Source organism: Xiphophorus hellerii, chromosome 2 (genome assembly GCF_003331165.1).
Source record: "Xiphophorus hellerii strain 12219 chromosome 2, Xiphophorus_hellerii-4.1, whole genome shotgun sequence".
NCBI lineage: Eukaryota > Metazoa > Chordata > Actinopteri > Cyprinodontiformes > Poeciliidae > Xiphophorus > Xiphophorus hellerii.
Window position 1 is genome coordinate 14,909,944 of NC_045673.1, and position 23,639 is coordinate 14,933,582.

The 23,639-nt window shown below is 37.1% G+C and overlaps 1 protein-coding gene across 3 annotated transcripts in view; it reads right to left on the minus strand.

Moving 5' to 3' along the window:
- furinb (furin (paired basic amino acid cleaving enzyme) b) overlaps positions 1 to 23,639 on the minus strand; it is a 131,314-nt gene that overhangs the window by 35,037 nt on the left and 72,638 nt on the right. For all 3 annotated transcript variants that reach the window (XM_032584819.1, XM_032584829.1, XM_032584838.1), the window contains 2 exons: positions 19,220 to 19,296; positions 31 to 119 (listed from right to left, as the gene is read on the minus strand). In XM_032584819.1, coding sequence (XP_032440710.1) covers positions 31 to 119; positions 19,220 to 19,296 — 166 coding nt within the window. The remainder of the gene's footprint in view (positions 1 to 30; positions 120 to 19,219; positions 19,297 to 23,639) is intronic.

The following is a 23,639-nucleotide window of genomic DNA, read 5'->3' on the forward strand; positions in this document are numbered from 1 at the left end:
GTTTTGTTAAAACGAATTGCTCTCACTCACCTCCAATTTTTGCGTTAAAGGCCACACCTGTGCCACATATTCCGTTATTGGCTATAGCTGCAACTTCGCCTGCACAACGAGTTCCATGTCTGTAAAAGGAAAAAGAAGATTTCCATGACAAAATAAAACTGAAGGAATACAATAAAAAAAACTCTCATATTACTGCTAGATACAGTTCGCAACAAAGGATCTTTGTAAATCCCTGAACTGTGCAAAGCCTTTCAAGAAAAGTGCAAAAAGGAAAACTTTGCTAGAGATTAAAGACAAACACTGACCCATCGGTTCTTTTGTAGCTACAGAACTTTTGTTATTTTAGCAATAACAGAACAAAGAGCTTCGACTTTTATGAAGAACATCACAAGTAATTTGAAGCATAAAGGCAGCAAGATTTTTTTTCTTTATCCAAGACAAAGAAGACAACAAGAAGAGTCATATTGTACACAGCATTAAACTTAAAGCTTGCACTGAAGTTATACTGCATGCATAATCCTCAACAAGTGCACATAGCACCATCATCAATCTTCAATCAACTTGCAACATAATATTTCTCATTACTTAATGAGTTGCAGAAGTGGTATGTACTGTAATCGTGTTATGCTATATTTTCAAATACTTTAGTTGGCTCTAACAGCTCAAGTTTTTACAAAGTTGATCTGCATATACTAACTTTAGGTTCAGCTTGTGTTGACAAGTGAGCAGAAGAAATGGGTGAATAACACCAAAGGAGTTGTCAAAAAATGCAATAACTGGGAATACTGGATTTTGAATTTGAGTGACATACTTTCAAACAAAGTTTCAACTGTGCCAACTGTGTCGTTTAAAACCTGTGGGATGCAATTTTATTGGTGACTGGTTACTTTATGAGAAATAAAAATGTGAGATCTACATTAAGTACTTGTCAAACATCTCAAATATAAAATATTTAGAGGTCTTCTGTTAAACACAAGCAGTTCAGGGAGTTTGTCTTTCAATTTATAGAAGAAAATATAGGAAATCATTTTCTCCATTATGAGGGTTTAAGGAGGAATCCTCTTCCAATCAAAAAGAATGTTGAGCAAACACACAAAGAGCTGTCAAAAACTACCTGTCTGGCCATCAGCCATCCAAAATGAAATATTTATTACTAGTGAACTTGAATTATTCACAGACCTTTATTAAATCTTTCAACCATGAGCTGTAGAGATCAGGCAGGTTTCCAGGACAGAATCCTCTAGCTGTCAGATTCGCCAACAGTTCACAAACAAAACAACAACAACACTGCCTTTAAAGTTTTTGCTGAAAGCTTTGATAAGTTTACGCGTGTTTAAGATTTTTCAGTGGGATAAAAGTGACAGTATCTGATTAAAAAGAGGCTGTCATGTCCTTTTAACAAAGATGTGCTCTGTGAATGTTATTTGAACAAAGCTAATTACATTAACAGTACATTTTAAGATGAGCCAAGAAAATTACCTCCTTATTAGATGAGCCAGAGAACATCACCTCGCCTTTTGTCCTGCCAGCCTCCCTGATGATAAGGCAGAGGACAAAGTCTTTTCTCAGGGTCGGTGTCCAGCTACACCTCCAGCTGGAATCCTGATTAGACTGTACGGCTTGGTGATGTATAATGAACTTCTGAACTCAAAAACCTTTAACCACAGAATTTATTGCTTTAACCTACCGCTCGGTTTTTGTCGAAAACCCAAGAAAAAAAATGTGTGGAAGAAGTAACATCTTTCTGCACTATAATTTAAAATGTCATCTGAGCTGTCAATAAGCAGAAGCGTCAAAGGGACTTTAAAAACAAGCAATCAATGTGCATGACAAAGCTTATTTCCTTCTGACATATATGGCCGTACTCAATGAGCTCTGGACATATGACAGAGTGTAATACATCATGGATGCAATTAGAGGCTGATTATTCTCAAACAGAGGTTAAACGTTTCACTATAAGCTATTTCATACTGCATTAATATCAGCACTTGATAGAGAGTTGACATCTAAACTGAGAACAATCTTTGTTCCCATGGGTAAAATATGTTAGATGGCGAGGACAGTTAACTAGAAGCAAGCAAATGTTTTTAATGAGCGAAAAAGAGAAGGTGGAGAATGTCGATCTTAGTGAAACAGTCTCCAGAACGGGTCTTTTTAGGTCAGGGCATATCCGTGTGTATGGGAAGTGGCAATCAGAGGTTTCAGAGGATACCCGCCTTTTTCCTGTTTAATCAGAGACAGAGACATGCCTACTCACCGGATTTAGACCCATGGTGGTGGGCCTGATAAATGTCTAGAGTCGTTACAAACTTATCTTCAAATACAGGACATGTTATTACGTGTAAAGATGTGCATAGTGGGCGGTGAATTATGCTTTTCTACAATTTTAAATTTCTACAACTTTTTTTTCTCCACAGAATAAAGATGAGCAGTTAAACTTTGTCAGTGGTGGAGTGTATTGATAACAAAATTTCTTAACAGAATGTTAATCTGCTGTCACATTTTTCCTGGCCTGGTTGCATATGTTATTTGTTTACTTACAATTTAAATTAAAGTCAAGTCAAATTAAAATTCTCTAGGGGGATGAAGTATGTACAATTTAAAGTTCTATTCAATAATTAGAAGGTTTTTACATTTTTTAAAAGGAAAAAGAAATTCTCATTTCTCTTCAACATGTGCAATAAAATAATAACAACGAAATCAACATAACAACATGATCCAGTCATTGTAACATCTATGTAATTTTATAGCAGTAGACTATATAAAGTAATTTGGGAATTATACAGCATTTGCTGCATGCCAGCATTTTGCTGGAGAGTTATTTACTTACTGCTTCATATTTTTATATGTCACTGGGACACAAGGCAGATCTGCAGCATCATCATGGGGCTAATAGATTTTTTCTTCCCACTAAGCATGTGTGCACTAAAAACTAGCAGTGCAATGCTGCTCAACATTGGTTTTTGCCTTTATGCAGAGGTGCAGGCTTTTATTTATACATTTGTTGTTTGAAAAAGGACAAGTAAAAACAAAGATTTTCTATGTTTCATGTGCAGAGTGATTGATTTATTTGCAGCTTAAGAATACAAAATGAGTGCAAAAATCAGCTCTGACTTCAAATAATCTCACACTGTTTAGCTATTATTTAGCAAAGGCCACAGAGCTTTCAGTGATGGCCAAAATAATACATACTCATGTAGTGTGACCAGCCAGATGGCTTGTGAATTTGCATTTTCTATTCAGTAGCTCTACAATGATCTGTAGACTCCAATACTACAACACACTTAATCTTTTTAAGAAATCATCTTTAAATCTTTCAAACCATTCAATAAAAAATGTTGGGATTTGACACACAAATGACTCAACCTTATCTGAATCCAAACATGTGGTTTTTCAACATTTCAAACACTAGAAATAACAACTTTCATTGCCTTTCCAAAACGGTAAAATATAATATTTGACCTCCAGTTAAGCGGATCTACCATGGAGTGCTTGGACATGAATAAAAATCTCATGAATTAAGGATCAAAACTAAGACACCATATACAGTCAAGCACAAAAATATTTATGTTATTGAGATATTCAAATTTTTTTTTCATTTAATCAAAAATTTGATTCTGATAGGAAATGAGGCAAGCATTTCTGTTCCATTTGTTTTCTATGAAAAGCTGAGTATTATTTACATCCTTCTCAATAATCATCATAAAAAATCTTTATTGGGATTACACATATCAAGCCCTTCTTATATTTACTAGTTTTTCATGTTTCCATCAGTATTTTCATGATCAATTCATGGTTCCTCTGCACCGTATTGGGCCATCCCAAAATGCTGTGGGTTTAACTATTTAACACATATTTTCGCCATTGCCAAATATTTTTAGCAAGTGCTAATAAAACATTGCAGGAATGACCTCTATAACTCTATACACTTCTCATATGGTTTACCAATAACATCACAGTTATTGGTCATTGGGGAGTGAGTTATTAGCCTGTTGGGAGGAGGCAGAGTTGATATCCACGTGGTGTTGAGACATTTACCAGATCCAAGAATGAAAGAACCAAAACAGACATTCAAAGTATGTAAACTGGCGCATCAGAACACTGATTTTTGGGTGTCAAGTTTGACAAGGAGCTGATAAATAATATGGATCTGATAAAAAAAGAAGCAGCAGGCTGTATTTCCTCAGAGTCGTTAGAAGGAACCACCTCTCTAGAAAGCCGCCGAGGGCTTTCTATCATAGCTCTATTGAAAGTATGCTCACATACTGTGACACCTCTCAGAAAATGATTGGCTGTTCTGTTCCCACCTTGGAAAAACTTTAGGTATACTACTATCTTTCTGAAGCAGAAAACACACTAAAGGATCAGACACACTGATCTTAAGAAGCACTTAAAAATATATTTTTTATCCAAAGACAAGAACAAAAATCAGAATGTTCCTGCATATTACCCCAGACAGATGTGGAAGTGTGTGATGAATTACTCATGTTAAAACCTTTTCTCATCAGGGGGTGCAATACTGTGGTCACAAAGGACTGCTCACAAGTATTTTGTTTAAGTTTATGCATTTAAATTGTCATGTGTTAGTGCTCTACGTATCAATAGTACAGTTATATTCAATACATTAGAACATGTGTTCTGATGAGGTTTGTCAAATTAACGGTAAATTCAACCCTTTTAGCTGGTATTCAGCATATTTTTGATCAAGCCCACATTTTTGTGTAAAAAAATATATTGGTGATGACTGAGTGATCCAAGTTGCTTAAATGAATCAATTTTTCAATAATGTTCTAATTTATTAAATACAACTGCATATTTAATTAGTTGGATCGAATTCAACGACCCATAAAAGCCCAAAATTGTTTATTCTTAGTGTCTGAGGGATTAAAGCCTACTGAGAACTCTGGACATTTTATTTCATTACCACTGCATAATGGTAATGAAAGAAAAGAGTCAGAAAAATCTGGGCTAATTATAAAAGATAATATCATTTCAATTTCCAGCAATAGAACAGCAATTATAAATATACTTGATGGTCATGCAGTCACAGACTTCATCCCAATACATACACAATACAAAAAAGCTGCGAATCATAGATACTTCATATACTAGATTTGACTTGATGTCTCACTAAAAAGGCTTCTTCGTGTTCATAAAATATATTTTTAGGTACGCCAACGTACGTCGCAGTTACAGGAGATTATAATGCTCTTAGATTAAATATCTGCATATTCATTGTTTCATCCACAATGTCACAAAAAAGGCTTTGTGCTCCAGCCAGCACATATCTTGAGACCAAGGAGCCACAGATGTCATGCCAAGCGGAGGATACAGTCAGGACCAGCAGCTTGAACATGAAGCCAGAGGCCTGAGGAGAAATGTACAGAAAAAGACCCACACACCAAGATTCATCTGTTTTGTATATTATCTTAGTGTTTACACACATTTGCGTATGCATGTGTGAGAGTGATTGAGCTGCATTGAATTCAGCTAAAACAGCCAGACAGCTTTATATATCCTGGAAGGCAAAGACATGCCAGAGCAGACAAAGGCGATTATGATGGAGCCACAATTTCTTTCTTTCAAATGTCCGTGAAATTAAATGGTTTTCAGGACACTTTTTTAATGCATCCACTACGTACCCATTAAAAAAAAGGTGTCAAAGGAATGAAGGAAAGCATAAGTTTGGAATGACAATGTTTAATTTCGGACAACAGACGTGGGGAGAAAACAAAATACTTCATCATCACTGTAGAGTAAGACAACTATAGTAAACAAATCATTAGTATGTGAACTGTCTGCTTGCAAAAGCTAAATAGTTTTACCTAGTGGAATAAAGACTTATCGGAAAGTTTAGAATAAAGGCTGCTGAACTATTCACAATGTGACCTTCCTTATCTTATAAGTAGGAGTAAAAGTAACAGAGTGAGGTAATGCCTTTATCTCTCCTCACCAGGACAGCCCACAATATTCAGCGAAGTCATTTACTGGCCATATTAATCAAGGATGGAGACACATCAGAACACATCAGACAGGAAAATCACTCATGACATGATATAAAGTGACCACACACAACAGAGACAGAAAACAAAAAGCAACTACTCACTCTAATAATGGAAGCGGATCGATTCAATATTTATATTCTCACAGCATTCTCCTTAATAAAAAAAGTGGAGTTCATGGCGGAGATTAAATTTGATCTGATCTTGTTAACATCAGACATGTGACCTGCATCTCTAGTAGATCACTTTAATACCTTGTTCAGATCTAGAGGTCAGTGGATCACCTTAAATACAGGCGTGAACACACTAAATATGACTGGGGGATGCATTTACTTTTAAACGGGTCGATCTTGCCACACTATCAGCTACATTCTCAGAACACTGTGAATGGAAATACCCACTTGGTCACCCTGATGTGCGATCTACAACCCTGGAGTAAGGCCACACACAAGCTGCATAGTTTCCAGAAGAAAGAAATCTTTAGAAAGCAGGGCTCAGATCAACTTGATATGACCTATTCATTATTATGCTAATTTCTGCAGCTACTGTGAACAAAGCCGCTGTGATTGGAGCCCAAAAGATGTGATCAGTCCTTGTGGTCCTCAGACTTACCCTTTAACTCACCCCCAGTGTTAAGTCACTGCGAATATTTCTGCTCTGCAAAGCGGGTGTGTCAATGCAATATAGCGTAACTAAATGGGGTGCATTGCAGCCTGAAGCTAATTTGTTGTTTAACATTAAAAGGGGCACAAATATTATGAATACAATGTACTCCAGAATATGGAGATGCAATTCAGATGGAACTTCAAAACTGATTCTGAACTCAAGCTGGAGTTTAGAAGCTCCAATTTTTGACCTCTGCAGAGACAATTATTGTTACTCCAACAAGATCAAATGTAGGTGTCTCCAGGTGTCACACTGCTTTCCATCTAAGTTTATCAAAAACATGTTAATTAAATGTAAGGAAATTGGGCACATTTTGTCAAACATCAAGTCTTATTAGAGGTATGTTTGACTTCTGCTTTGGGTTGAAAGGTGCAGAGTTCAGTATTTACCTGCATGAGAATGAAGAATGCTATAGCTGCCTTGATGTCACTGTCTACTTTGATCCATACAGAGTTATAATTTAACTAATTTAAATGAGTTAAGTTCAGCTAATTTGGCTAAATTAATTAGAAAGTAAGTCAGTTTCCCATTGGTTACAGCGGCTTCAATCTTCATTGGTGCAGACAGAGCTTACGCTTAGCACAGCGTAAGCTCTGTCTGCACAGAACTTACACCTGTGCAGACAGAGCTTAGATTTAATATTATCATTGTTTGGTATTTGCTGCAAGATTTTAGCAGCAGTTAAGGGCATTTGATTTCAGTGGTGCATATTTGCAGAATATATGGCATCCCAGAGTTGTAATTCTTGTGCCTTGGAGTTTTTAGTCAGGTTCAGAAAAATCACATCTACGGTGATTTTTTAGATGCATTAAAAAGGTGATTACCTAAAGGATTAAAACATGGACAGATATTCAGTAGTGTGGCAGAGGGTGTTAATTATTTCATGCTTCTTTTTTCTAGCATATATGTATTGAATGAGCAAGCTTAAAAATGTCTGTAAGAGGTTCTATAATAGCTTCCATCCTGTTTAATCTGAGACACATAAATGGTTAAATAAGAGAGCCAAGACACTAGATGCACTATGATGTCAATTAAACATCAGTAGACTTGTTCTTGTCCAATTTTTTTGCTCAGCTGGCAGCTAACGATGTGACAAAGTATTTATTTGCATAGAGACTAAGAAGTTACAGATGGTGACGCATTTTAATGCCAGGTGTGAGCTCACTTTCATAGAGATGTCTACTTGTGATTTAAACTACCAGGATTCATGATGAAAGCAGGTCTAACAGTCTTTGTGCACAAAGATGAAAGCAGCAAGGAAACTTTGAGATGTAATTGCTAAAATCACAAGAGCAAATAATGGGGAACAACAATTTTTGCACCTGGTTTGATATTCAGGTACATAATTAGTCATTTTTTTGCACAATGTTGTTGCTATTGTGCAAAACATTTATCATTTAAAGTGAGTGTCTGTGTTTAATTGAAGGGGTATTAACTACTTGAAGCAGATCCAAATGATTATAGCATAGCTGGCTCAGTTATTAAACAATATAGATACAGGTGAATGCAAGGTTTGACAGAACAATGGACATGCAGGATTTTGCAAAGAGAATAATCTCACTCACTTTAAATTGGGCTTTTTGTTCATTTTGTTTTCGTTAGCTTGTTTTAAAATTTAGAGAGGGGTAACAAAATCCAGCCACCAAATTGATTTGGAGTTGCATTCTGATAATATCTGTAGCTGGAAAAACTTTGATCTTTCCATTTGTGATACAATTATGATCTATTCTCTGTGCTACGTGCCTACAGATTATACATTGGTTAGTCTTTATGGCATTTTTAAATAATTTGTATGATTAAAGAAATAAAAATGACATGAACACAAAGATTGTCATATTGTGTGGTAGCACTTTTGCAGCAAACATCTGCATTTGCCAAATGGTAGTTTGAAACCAAACTTCCTGAGCAGACTGTCCAAGCTGTCTCAGGTTTGAAGGGTTGTCCGTCCGTCCTTCCTTCCATCCATCCATCAATTATCTTACATGCTTTATCCCCAGTAGACTATCTCCAGCAGTCAATGGGCGAGAGGCGAGGTATACCCTGGACAAGTCGGATTCCTTCTCAATACTGTTATTTCCAGATCTTTTCATAGATGTTCAACAGGATTCTGAGCTGGACTTATTAAAGGCAATTAAAGATCAGTCTAGCAATTCCCAAAGTCCAGACCCTGATCTTGATGCACCAGTAAGTCCAGTCATACAACCCACAATGATGCCAAATTGACTTAGTTCTTTTTAGCAGCAGAAACAATTTGTCAGCAAATCCACCAAGCTGTGAGCTGAAAGTTCATTTTGCGAAACAGTACAAGTATGTTCAGAAATTATGTTCTTTGAGCTCTATTACTGATCAAAGAACTTTTTAAAGCCGGGTATAAAGTGCCTTTGTCATTTTTCGACAACTTGTATGAAAGCACAGAGGCAGAACAGAACATCATACACATTCCACCAATCATATTCCTCTTTCCTGTAACACATATGTTATGAAGTCAATCCGACGTGTTTGTGTGATGAGGGGGTACCAGTGCGTGCTGCACACTGCTGGTACCAATGACGTTAATGTCACTAAGCCGATCCTGTGACGCCTGCCTGCTGTGCAAACAGAGCACTGCGCTTGGTGCTGTGTGAGAAGCGTTGCTATGACATTTATAGACACAACACTGTATGTACAAAAAGGAGCAGGCACATGTGTTTACATTTCTCATTCACAGTTCAGGAAACCATTATGTACTGTTACAACACTAATTTCTGACAGCAAAAACAAATTAGGATAGAAAAACTCACTTGTACTCAGACACAAGGAGCTGGTGTCTGTCTCCAGTGGTCAATGGGAGATTTGGAATCTCCAATTAACACTAACATGCATGTTTTTGAACTGTGATGGTATGCAGGGAATCTGGGCAAAACACACAAAAAAGCCTTGGCACCCATTACATACAAGGGAACATCACTAATAGATGTGCAGCCAGGACAAAAACTGTCAAATACAGACAGACATAAAACATTAAACGAATACATTTTATTACACATAAAAAAGCCATGTTTATCCAAACGACCTCATTCTTAAACCAGCATCTATGCTGCATGAATCTTTATGATGTAGGTCATTAGTTTTCTAGATTTAAAATTGAAGAATATTAACTTTCTATATATAAAACTATAAATGATCATTTGTAGTAGAGTAAAATACATGGTGAAAGGCAAGTATTTTCTTGGAGACTCAAGATTTTAATTGATTTTAATCATTTAAAATCACTCCTTTTAAAAAGCTTCAAATGCAACTCAACAGCAACAAAGGGAGGTGCAAATGTTCAAGTTGATGAATACAAGGTGTATAGATCAACACCTTGTATACAAGGTGTCTAAGTCTAAGTACTTAGACTTAGAAAAAGTCTAAGTACTTTTTCAGTCCTTAGACATTAGACCTTTTGTTTCAGCCTCAGAAATGAAATGAGGATAACTTTCTCATTCATATGACACATTTTGTCTTTCACTGAAACAGAAATATTTTTAAATACATATATTTTAGAAAATACTTTTGAAAATAGACTACTGCTGCACATATTGCACACTCATTAAGTGTTTGCTTGTTGCTATACAGGACATGAATGTCAAGATATGCATCACCATGTGTGACTAATGTCTAACCAACGCTTGGCCAAACAGTAGGATGTGTTTCTTGGCATTGCTCTATTGGTTTATCCATTTCAGAAGCACTGAACAGAGTCCGTTCATTGAAGCTGCCAAAGTGATTAGGCTATTTTCTGCTTTAACTCTGCTCAGCTGTGGCCTTAGGCAGGTCTGTTTTTAATGGTTACACTGACGAGCCAAGTAAAAACCTCTTCATTGCATGGGTAAACAGGATCTAAAGTCATTACATAAAAGATGAGATATGACAATCACAATTAAAAAATGTCAGATCAGAACACTTAGTTTGCATGAAGGTGCTAGATCAGAAGGACTGACCAAGTTACTGCATCAACTGCCTGTGTTGCCTTAGATTGAAAACTTTTCTCACCAGTAAGCTGCATACTGCACTTAATTGCATTGTTTTATAACTAGGATTACACTATTGAAATTGGGATGAAAGACAAAAAGTGACTGAATCCTCAGGGATAATTGGATTGAATGGATTTAGATATACAAAGAGTAAAATTCTCACCTATTCTTTTCTGGCTTCGTTAAATTGAATGAAAACATCATTGGACATCAATGTTCAAGTCTTGCCACAGAATATTAATTGTGTTTAAGTGTGGACTTTGATCTGACCATTCTAATACATGACTATGCTTCGATTTAAACACCATTTCACTGCAGCATACAGCTCTGGCTGTATGTTTAGGGTTGTTTTCTGCCTGGAAAGTGAAGCTCCCCACAACCTCAAGGTTTTTCTAGAGTTAAACATGTTTTCATGTAGTGTTACCCTGTATTTGTCTCAATAAATCATCAAATCAACTCTGATCTATTTCTTTTTCCCTGTTAAAGAAAAAAAAATCCCCACAGCATGATGCTGCCACCACTGTGGGTCACCATGGGGGTGGTATGTTCAGTATTGAGAAGTGCTATTGTTTTTTTCCACATAACTCGAATTACAAACACATGCACTCCTTTTATAGATAAGGTGACTTGTTACAGTTGGACTGGGTTTTCAGGGGTGTTAAAGTATTATTATTATTATTATTATAATTATTATTATTATTATTATTATTACATCAAAAACTGAGTACTCTCATCCTATGAGTACTTTCATAGAGCACCAGTTATGCACTACTTTGATTCAAACGGTATGAAAACCTTTGCAAAACACAGTAACAGGCAGCAATATTAGAAGTCTGGTCAGTTCATCATCAAGCAAAGACAGATATTTACGGTCTTTGCAAATGCAGTCATGAAATTTTAAACTAGAGGCAATTTTGACTTCCCATGGTACCTGATTTACACACTTCCACTTGTTACCTGCAGGGAACATGAAATCTTATTCTAAAAGAGGAGAAGAAGACCAGAAATTTGGGAAAGAAATGTATACATCCTGCTGTTTGGAGTGTGCAATAACTTCTAAAAATAATAACCATTGAAACAAATGAAAAAATTCAAGCAGCAAAGCAGACTTAAATAATTTCAAATAGCATCCTGCCTTTCAATGTAGCCTACAAGGAGCACACAAAAGCCTCAACATACAAAAGCATGTGTACACAAGACCTACTTCACACTGAACAGACACAATTGCTTATACATCCCATTCATCAGTATCTAGTCAGCAGGGCAAGAGCAATATTGACTGACTCTGGGTGATCAGTAATGCTTTGCAGAATGGGGTTCGACTCAGGACTGTCACCTCCAATCACCATTGGCTATTCATTACCAAAATGAACGAAAAACGGTTGCTTTAAATCACGCTGTTCTTTTCTTTGACAAGATTCCAGTGAGTAAAAAGACAGAAAGCCAGAGGATTTTGATGTAAAAATGAAGCCCCTGCCAACATCCCCTATGTCTGTCTGGCAGTCTAGAAAACAAACAAGCTGTCCCAGATAGAATAAACAAGACGGAGGCTTACAAAATTATAGCATTCAAGCAAGACAGAGGATGGCAGCTTTATAAATAATAATTGACAGATTCAGCATAAATAGGGAAAAGCATTTTGACTTTACACACAACTGCAGGAATAAACATAAGAAGCATGCTGTGTGTGTTTACCTCGTGATATGTTTTCACCTCACTGGAGTGAAATAATGAACCTAAAAATCTGAAAAAAACACTTTTGTCAAACTTTTATGTGTAGCGCCAACTGACAAATGAGGTCTCATTAGCTAAGCAAGAGTCTATATTTCAGCAAAGACATTACATACAACTCCTACTAACCAAACACACAAACAAACATTGAACTGAAGTTTGTCTGTTTAAGAATATCACCTGGTCCTTGAACAAATGAGGAAGAATGATCTCTTATGTAGAGCCAAGCAGACACTTGATGTAAGTGTATGAACGTGGATGCTCGAGGAATTCCAATTTCCTGAAAAACACTGCATTGTAAAATGCGTCAGAAAAAAAGCCAACAGCACAGAGCTTGTGCAACCTGGCACCTCCTGCGTCAAACACCGAAGCAGAGCCGCAAAGGCAGGAGACCTGAGAGGAACAAGTCTCCTTTGACTGTGTACTCCTTCACTGTGTTTCATCTTGTATCACTCCCTTGGTGACAGATTTATTGCCTCCATGTAGACCTAGAAATTTATGCAGCCATAGCTGGGGCGTATTGTAGCAGGGGGCAGCAATTTTTATTTAATATTCTCACAAATAATACGAATATAATTTGTGTGAATATTATGTCACCAAGAAGGAATTATTCAACTCCTGTTTTTGTGTAGATTTTTTGCTGTCTAATGCTGTGGTTGGAATTCAGATGGGACTGATTTTGATTATCTGGCAGCTAAAAGCTATTTGAAGATGACTAATGAATTTAAAGTGTTTTAAGACCTATTATACTTTAGAGTTCATGACTTGATACCTTTCAATTTTCTTAATCTATAGTTGCAGTTGTTGGCAGTACTGGTAAACACAATAATATTTTATTCCAGCATCATAATCTTACACTGTAGATGTTGGAAAAGTCCAACCTATAACTTGAGTGCATTTATTCAAAGGAAAAAATATCGTAACCTCTAACAACAACAAAAGAAATACGTAAAACAACTTTTAAAATATATTTTACTTTTTAATATTTGTTTCTGATGAGTAATGTATGACTGTAATTCCCTGCGGTATTCAAATGAGGTGACACAGATGCCTGTTTCTTTTAGTCGCAGGTCATTAGGCTGGACAAGGCCCCATATTTATCCCACCAACATGCAGTGTCTCATGGTCACAAAAATCTCTAAAATTCACTGTGAGAGCAAGTTTGGGGGAGGAGAGACAAAGAAGGGTGTCTCCAGGTCTCTATATAGCAACCATTAAACACATTCTACATGGCTGGTTATTTGGGAATCGGCTATAATTATGTGAAGTTTAACAAATTGCATTGGTATTTAAACTGGAGCCACTAATTTCGAGGTCTTCTGAAACAATGACTCCCAGTGGGATTAAGAATGGTGGAGATATGTGATGCTGTGGGATCCTTTCTCTTCCAATGCTCCTGGGAACCTAATGCATCATTAAGTCTTTGAAATGTATGACATTTTCAATAAAAACAAATCTGGTGAATTTTAACAGAAAATTGACAATGGGAGGTTATTTTGACGGTAAAACAAATCAACACAGGAATGTTTCACCAAACCTAAAATCAACATCCTTTGGTGGTCATCTCAATCCTCAGATCAAAATCAGAGAAACAAGATGATTTAAGGATCGCTTTAAATCATAGTTTTGCATATTTTGCAATTAGGGAAGTATATTTATTATGCTGCTGTTATAAGATATACATTTTTATCACTATCACAGATCTTTACCAGAGGTGTCAATAAATGTGGCTGCTAGAATAAGTTAAACAAAGCACAATGTGAACATGTTTAATCATTTAGCAATAACTACAGAAAGACAACTGTTAATGAGGATGTTAATTTTTTTTAGTAAATTCGAACAAGCAAACATTTTCCACTTCAGAAATAGGGGGAGTGATGTTTTTTCCTCTCCATTAACTAATCTCGGCATTTGTTAATTAGTCAATGCTAATTCTGCTTTCTACTCATTACTGTATCAAACATGTTTAGATTATGTTAAAAACAGCATCTTAAATGTCAAGTGTTATTACTTCTTTGAATGCCCGCAAGGCTTAAAATATTTCTATAATTTAAAGAGAAATGTTAACTAGTGCCATAAGGATAGTTTTCAGCCACACACACCTCCTATGCATGTTTTCTGGAGCATTTCTGAAGCATTTAATGTTTGCCTTTTTTCTGATAAAGTGCTTTCATGGCCAGTGAAACAAACAGTCCTTATGCCAGCCAAGGACAAAGCAATTTGCTGGAACAATAGAAGCATGAAAACACCTTTCTCGGTGTATCTTAGTGCATTACATATTAGCCGCTGCCCCTTTAATAGTAAGACTGTAGTCAGCATTAGTATTCAACTGATGACTGGTTCACTTAAAGTGAAGGATGCCAAGCTGTGTAGCATGCCAATCACTTTCTAATAGAGGCTGTTACTAAGCCTGCATGCAAGCATGTTATGCTCTCAATTATTGGATTCCTAAGGAAAGTTCCCTGCAGGTGCTAATAACTCTCCATAGGTGAGTTAGTGGGACAGCTAGGCAGTGTATGCACTGAATACAATTGAGCAGAAGAAAGGAGGGACCAAATAAGCCAAATTCTGGGGTTGTACATAATGAATGTGATTGTCAAAAGACACAAAACATGCCCAATGATAAAGTGAAGTCATAAATTACTTAATGACTTTGAAGAGTTTATGGAGTCTCATGCCAACAGTCATAGTGTTTTGTTCGATTTTTTACGGTTTATAATTCTCTCAGGGTTTAGGGCAGCCCAAAGTCACTGATTGGAATTTGTAGATAATTCAAGGGTAATCTGTACAAACCCGAACCCAAAGTAGTTATTGGGTGAGGGACAGGGTCTGTCCATCACAGAGTAACAGAGAGGCACACAGAACAAACAACCATGTATGCACTCATACTACCTAAGACATGTATGGACCTGGGAGAATATGCAAATGCCAAGCAGAAAGATCCCAGACTGGAATTTGAACTAGTGCTTTTACTATTCCAGAGCAATACATTTTTTTGAGGAATTTGTATTTATAAAATTTTTGTTATAACCCGTAAGCCGCACTAGTCACTGAATAAATGCTAGAAGAAGATAAATCTGTGTAATTAATAAATTAAGTTCTCTATGATATTCTAATTTATTATGATGCACATATACAGGTACATGGTGGTAAATAAATTGGCTAGAAATGGCTCTACATTTCTTACAAAAAGTGTTTTTGTCAACCTTGCTATAAAACAGTGAAAAAATGAAACGTGAAAAATAATATCTGCAGCTAATATTGCCGTACAGGCTTCTGAAAATAGTTTTGCTCTCGCGGCTGCTGTGGGCAGGATGTGAAATCAATCCTGATTTCTTCCTCCTCAGCCCAGTCCAATACAGCTGTATCACACTGACATCACAAAGAAGAAAAGGAAAAAAAAAATAGAAAAGGACAAACATTTTCATGATGAAGCACAAATTGATTACCTCACCATACTTCAGCCTGTCCCAAACTAAGCCTGTTCCTCTTTCAACAATAACTGTCAGCTCAAGACAGAGCATCTCCAGAGAAAAATGCTTGGGATGAGAATTGAAAAATCAGTCTAGCATGTCACCAATATAAATGAACGTATCTGCGTGACTCTGAAAACTGCCCACCTCTGACTTTCCTCTGCTTTTTGTTGTCCCATGAATATATTCATATAAAATAATTTTGAGGAGACTGTGAGCATTACTCACCGATGACCCGTTTCACTCTTTGCTCATTTACATAACTCAAAGGGTATCATTTATGGGGTCTATATAAACTGTAACCCCACATGCTGTAGACAAAACGACAACCCTGTGCTTTTAATTTCATGCCTGTAAACCAACAAAGTCTAAAATAATTGCTCTGGCAATTTCACTGACAAGGGTAGAAAAAAGCGTTTGATAAGTGTGTCGCTATGTGTGGATATGAGAGTGTTCTGCAGTAATAGCAGGGCACACTTTGGGAGCTTAAGTGAACCAGAGTCAGGGAGTTATCCCTCCCAATTGTACTTTGTTCCATCAGCAGGACAGAGTAGGATCTACAACACACTGACAGAGAGAGCCGAGGTCGCTCTGGATGGCTACTCACACTGTTGTCAAGGGCAAGAAACAAAGCATATGCTTTAAATCGGCTGATGCTACTAAGAGAAGTATGCACAGCAAAAAAATGGATTGAATGTCATACATGGGCACATAAGGACCAACTGAAAAACAAATTTGCAGTAAATGATGCATTAATGCATGAAATAATGAAGAAGTAAACAGCCAGTGGGGCATTTCATTTTCAACGTCTGTACAAAACAGACAATAGAAAATATAATTTATACTGCAGGATGTCACAAAAATAAAAACAAAGCTAAAGCTCACAAAATATATAGTCAATGTACAAGCCACTCAAGTGAGAAGAGAATCATAAAGACTGACACAAAAAGACCAGAATAATAGTAAATGACCATCAACACAGAGATTTGAGTTTCAGGTAAATTTGATGGCTTTTGTAATCACAACACTGGAGAAGTGACACTTAATAGATTCCAGTGTTGACTCTGAACCGTTTCCATCAAGTATGTTAGACTTTTGCTGCAGGAATTACAACTCAAAGATTAAACCTAAGGAGCATTTCAGCTAAAAGGAGTTTCGACCTTAAATGTCTCACGGCCAGAATGTACCTCTGACAGTCCACAAACTGTGATGGATGATAACGTGAGTGGCGAGGCTGAAGCAAACAGTGATGAGGACAATGATCGTCCTTCACTAGGAAGATGAAGAACAATTTCATTTTTTACCATCACTGTAAGTCCAATCATTCATCCAAATCAACAAAAAATGATTTCACTAGAAGAAGATTAAACTTTTGGAGTCATGTAGCTTGAGTGCTGGGCTAAAGCTGACAGAAAATCTATGAGATCACATGAAGAAAGCTGTGGACAAGAGATGTCCTCACAATTTAAAAGGCCTGGAGATCTTTTGCAGGGAAGAGTGGGCATAAATTTTTACGTCGAGATGAGGGTTGCTGATAGTCTCAGACCAAAGACCTGCAGAATGAATCCTTCTTAAATTTTTATCTTCAAGCAACAGCGGATCTGTTCATTTTTCTAGTAAGTGATATACTGTATATCAGACTAGAGGTAGAAAAAGTTTGGAAACGATTCATCATAATTCACGATTCATCACAATTGCTGAAGTCTCAAAAACACAATTTTAGCACCTTTCTGTCCATTGTAAAGAATCACTGAATGTGAGACAGCAGAACTGCAGTCATAAAAATGACATACAAATCTACTGTAAGATCCATTAGGCTCCCTGCAAACTGCATAAAAGGTACCAAATGCTTTGCCATCATTCTTCAAAGTTGTGGGAGATGATGTATTTCCCAGCAGGATAAACAGTGGCTACTTTAAAATCAAATCTGGCCATTACACTCGGCTGCTTCCATGTGTTTTTTTGTTGTTGTTGTTGCCAAATTATCCATAAATCTATACAGAGTCCTTACAGGTTTGTGTGTTTTATTGCAGCTGTTGGGAATGCAAATAAATCCAACTGAAGAACAAACATGAATACAAATATAGCAAAAGCATGACTAGCACTTAGCTGTGCTTAAGCTGTGATCTGCTTGTCTTATAAACAAGACCATGGAGTGACAACAGCTTGCCATTTACCTTGGCCCTAACTACAAATAATCATGAGACTAGTGATATACTGTACTTCTCTTTATGCATTCAATGGTTTCTATTTTCTTATGAATTTATATTTTAGAGTACGACTGGGTGACTGTGGCTCTATGGTAGAGTAGTCATCTTGCGATCGGAAGGTTGTAGGTTCGATTCCAGCTTCCTCCTGCCACATGTTGATGTGCCCCTGGGCAAGGCACTTAACCCCAAATTGCCTACCGATCTGCGTATAAATATGTGTGTTTGTGAGTGCGACTGGGTGAATGACTCTAGTGTAAAGCGCTTTGAGTGGTCAAAATGACTGGAAAAGTGCTATATAAGTTCAGTCCATTTTACTATGTGTGCCACTGGTTTAATGAAGTACAAACCATCAAAAGTAGTTTTAAACTGTTTTTTCAATTCTTAATTAAAAAAAAAAAAAAGTGGACCAGCAATGCACTACACAAAACTCAAGCCTACTATGTCTCTATTTCTCTTCAGCTAATTTCACATCTTGTGACTAAATGCAAGTGAAATCTATAGTCTGAAGCCACAAAAGGAAATAAATAATATAAAAAGAATTGGTGGCAGGCACCCTAGAAAAGAAAGAGAGTGGGGTAAATCCTGCTGTGCATTTTGGAGGTGGGAGTAGCTTCTCATCAGTGGGAGACCACAATGTTTGCGGGAAAAAAGGAGAAGATGGATATTTCGGATTGGTCCTTAGTGGAGCTATGGCTGTGCATGATTTAATTGGGACAAAAATGTTTCAGTGTGATCACCAAAGGCTGGAAAGGGAAAAGTGTGAGGCACAGGGAGGGGAAGAAAACAAACATACACTGTACAGGCAAAAAATCTGTGAGAATGTGGCTGGAGGGCTGTAAAGACTCAGTCAGTAAAGGCTGCTACAGCAGCTGGGTTTGTGTACAGGCGGAGAAAAGAAAAGTGAACAATCTTTTAAGACTCAGCTGAAAGGATGGACCGATTCTTTACAACATGATAATGTTAGTTTGTAAATGTAAATTCAGATGGGAGAACCTGAACTACAACCTAAATGGTGTAGTCCCACTTGGTAAAACAAGTAGAGAAGACTGCCCAGAAATATCTTTATTCTGATAATAAATATATTGCATCCACTAAAAGCAAAATTAGTCATATAAGTCTTGTAGTGTTTTCTGTTAAATTACCTGTTCTCATTTCGCTGTGTGTACCTAGGTTGGGGGTCAGCATCTCCATCATTAACATCGTAGCTTGCCTCAGGGTCCTGAAAGAGACATGAAAGAGGACAGCAATCAAGTAATTTCAAATTTCTCTTCAGGAGTTTATAATTAACCTTTTATCCCTTCCTATTTGGATTTCTGACAGAAAATTTATTGGATTTATCCAGGTAGTTGAATGCTACACACTGAGCACAGTGTGTCATCCACTTCACTTTTTATCCGCTAATCAAATTCTTTCATATAGTGCTATTGTAGCTTAAAGCAACCATAATAAAGTACATAGGCAAAGCTTAAAAGAACACACTAAAAAGCAAGAAAACAGATTAATGACATTGCAAAATGTACTTGCAAATATTCAAAGCGTGTAAAGTTTAACTGATATAGTCAGAAATATGAATGCTTTTTATTGACAATAGTGACAAAGTGGTGCATAATTGTGAAGTGGAATAAAACTGTTCAGAAGCTGAAGAGATCAACAGCTCATGTAGAAGAACCAGCTGGGCAACGAACAGCCATTGATTCCACAAATCAGAATGAGGTGTGTTCAAATGTGTTGAAAAAAACAACAACTATTATTTGAAAGAAAAAGAAAAGAAGTTTAAGGTTTACCAAAATCCATAAAAAGAAGTCAGAAACATGTGGAACAAGATGTTCTGGTCAAAATAAAGGACAATCTTGAAAGAAACCGGAAGGAGCTGCAGAAGATTTGAAACTGTGCCAGAGATTCACCTTCCAGCATGACCCTGAAAAAGCAGCCAGAATTGCAATTGAATTGTTTAAATCAAAGTAGATTTACAAGTACATTGCAAAGAATTAAAATATTGTAAAAATTTTCAATTTTTTTTCACTCATTTCAAAAAGTAAAACTCAATAGTCATAAAGATTCATTATGAATTCAGTGAAACATTTCAAGCCTTTATTTCTTGTAATTGCTGTGATTCTTACAGACAACAACGCCTCCTGGAATCTGTCTGAAAAATATTGAATCTTACGTAATGTCATTACAAGGATATTGTAATCTGAAAGGTCAGGCTTTTAAAATGTAGGTCTATGCATTCAATATGAGGTGTGACCTCTTTTTGCATGAATTACTCCATCAATAGAACAAAACAGAATAGAGAAGAATAGCATGGGATAGAACAGAACAGAAGTATCCCTTAATGTTTCTACAGTGTGGAATCTCTCAGATGTACCAGCAGCAAAGTGAAAGGCAAATGGAAGCATATCGATTCACTCAAAGGTGCCCCCCAATACAAGAACAAAATAAAATCAAAAGAATGTACAGCTATTAAAATAAGCATACATAGGTTGAAAGAAATGTGCAACTGAATAGGATAATTTAATTAAAAAGTACAAAAGATAATTTACAAAAATGGAAAAACTGCCATAACAGCAGGAATGTCAGAGCAGACCCTACCTACTAAGATGGAGAACTTTTGGAGTGCAGGGGGCTCTCACCTTTTTTAGAAAGGTGAGAGCCTTTCTCACCTTTCCAAAAAAGGTGAGAGACCCCACCATCGTATGGTGTAGTTTGGTGGAGCAGCACCTAATCTACTACTGAGAAAGATAAGATAAGTTAGACGGTTCTTATCAAGTGCAGGTGGTGGAGGACAGAAAGACTTTTGGCAAAAAATAGCCTCACTTTTGCACAATGTTCCCCACATTGTGCAAAAGTGGGGAACTCTTTAGTTCTGCAACATGATGCTGTTGCAGAACTAAAGAGTTTGTGCTACACAAATAGCACAATCTCTGGCTGTTATGGCTGCCATAACAGCCATTCCTGTAAAGAGCATCAGGACCTCCATGGCAGCTCACCATGGAACTGCCATGGAAGTGAACTGCCTGTGGCTCCACTCAGGTGGAATGGAAGCCTGTGTTGCCAAAGTTGTGTCAGGTCATAATTCTGGCACGCCTGACTGCTCTTTCATTCATCGTTCCTCTGCTGCACCTACAAGCTGCTTCTTGGCAGTAATCAAGTTACTCCCTGCACCTGTTTTCCTACCTTTATGCGCAGTTCTCCAGCATTCCTTTTCTGCCAGATCACAACCAAGTTACTTTTTCAGTTTTTTCCTGTTTTGATCTTGTCAGATACCTCACTGACTTCTGTTTTCTCGACGCCAATCCCATGTCTCATGCCTGATCCACGGATCTGTCTGCCTGACCCTTGCTTGTTCTAAAGGATCTCCCTCTCACCTCAGTGAGATCTAATGTTGGGGTAAAAGATGCCTGTTCCACTCAACACTGTGCCTGTTGAAACATCACCACACTCCTATCGTTCTTTATCTAAGAACTAAAGGCTGGTGCTCATTATTCCCAAACCCTCGCCTGGTCTCTGAAAAGGTTAGTGGCTCACTTTTCTGAGTTTTCTGCTTGTCACTGGATCTTCAGCAGCCACTAACCCATGTCTCCTTTTTTTCAGTTCCAATGAGAGTTTCTCCAGGAGTTTCCTGTTCTTCAACCAGAAAGCTTTTTAATAAATCTTTGAAACTACACTTATATTTTCGGCTCCTCCTCCTGATCTGTTACAATTTAGTTCATCTACATTGTTGGATTTGGTGCCTCTCATCTTCATCTTGACAATATCCCATAAATTCTTCATGGGGTTCAGGTGAGGAAGGTTTGCTGAGCAATACAGAACAGTAAACATCACTGTCAATCAATCAGTTGAAGTACATTTGGCAATGTGGACAGATGACAAGTCCTGCTATAAAAGGAAAATAAGCATCTCCATAATGCTTGTCAGCAGAAGTAAGTTCTGTAAAATGTTCTTGTAGATGGCTGAATTGACTGTAGACTTCAGGAAACAACAACACCAGCAGATAACGAGACCCCAAACCATCACTGACTGTGGAAACGTCAGACTGGACTTTAAGCACCATACATTCTGTGCCTCTCCCTGGTTCCTCCAAAGTCTGGGACCTTGATTTGCAAGTAAAATGTAAATTTCACCTTCAGTAGTCAAGAGGACTTTGGATCACTGAGCAACAGTCCAGTTGTTTTTCTCCTTAGATCAGGTAAGATACTGCTGCAGTTGTCTGCATTGACACGACAAATGCAACATTTGTAGTTCCTTTGAAGGATGCATCTCTGTGTAGTGCCTTTTTCTGAATTTCCCCCAATTTTTTAAGTTGACTTGTGTTAGGGGAGAAATCTCCAATACCACACTTTTTCCTCCCACTCAACTTTCTATGAATATAAGTTGTTTTTCAATATTCACATTTTCTAAAACACTAAATTATAAGTTTTCATTGTCTGAAAGTCATAACCACCACAATTACAACAAAGGCTATAATTAAAGGAATCTATGAGTTTAACTTTCTGGAATGAGTGATTAAAAACATTCAAATATTTGAGTGTACTGTTGTATGTTAGAAATATCCAAGCCTAATTGAAAATCAGTGGCAAGATTTGAAAATTGGTGTTCACAGAAACACTCAATTTATTCTGAGTTTGGGCCATTTTGCAAAGAAACACATCTCTAAATGTGCAAAGCTTGTAGAGGAATACCCTAAGAGACATTGCAGCTGAAAAGGCAACATAATTGGGTTTTAAAATGTATTGATTGGGGGTTGGATAATGACGAATTTTGTTCCCATTTACAATTCTGAGCCGCTTTGTGTTGGTCCAACACACACGAAAAAAATCTAAAAGGGGTATGCATACATTTGTGAGGTACCTCTCATAAAACCAATTAGCTATACAGCAATATATGTAAATATAAAGGCAACAAGGCAGAAAAATAAAAGAAAAGTGTTTCGACATTGTGCTCCCACACTAAGAAGCTTGATCCACATGAAAGGATCCAAAAAGCTGCAAACTCCCATCCTCCCAGTCAGGCTTAAAAAGTCTGGAAGAAATCCTTTGCCCTGCTGTGAGCATTGACTTATGGTGTAGTAGATAGGAAATAATGAGATTCTTAATGTAGGATGAAAACTGGCCATTAAAGGCTTTATATGTGGTAAGTAGGATTTTCATAGGGAGACAAATTGGGGATGCCTAGCACAGGAGATATGTGATCACTCCAGAACCAGTCAATACTTTGGTTGGGCAGCTTTGAGCCTGTTGTGTGGTATTTAGGGAACTAATTGGTCCCACAGCTAGAGCAGAATTTCAGTTGTCCAAAGTAGAGTAGACAAAGGCATCGACCAGTTTCCCTGGATCAAATTTGGACATTTTTAATTATTTAAGTTATGTAAGTGTGGAAAAAAATCAATATACAGACGGGTCAAATTCATTTAAGCAGTTTTTACACTTGTTTGAAAATATTTAATTAATCATATCCAACATCAAACAGTGCACTATTGTTTCAGTTCTGTTGACTTACATTTTACCATGTAGAGGCTTGGATGTTTATGTCTGTGCTGGAAGCAGAAAGGGGGCTCTACCC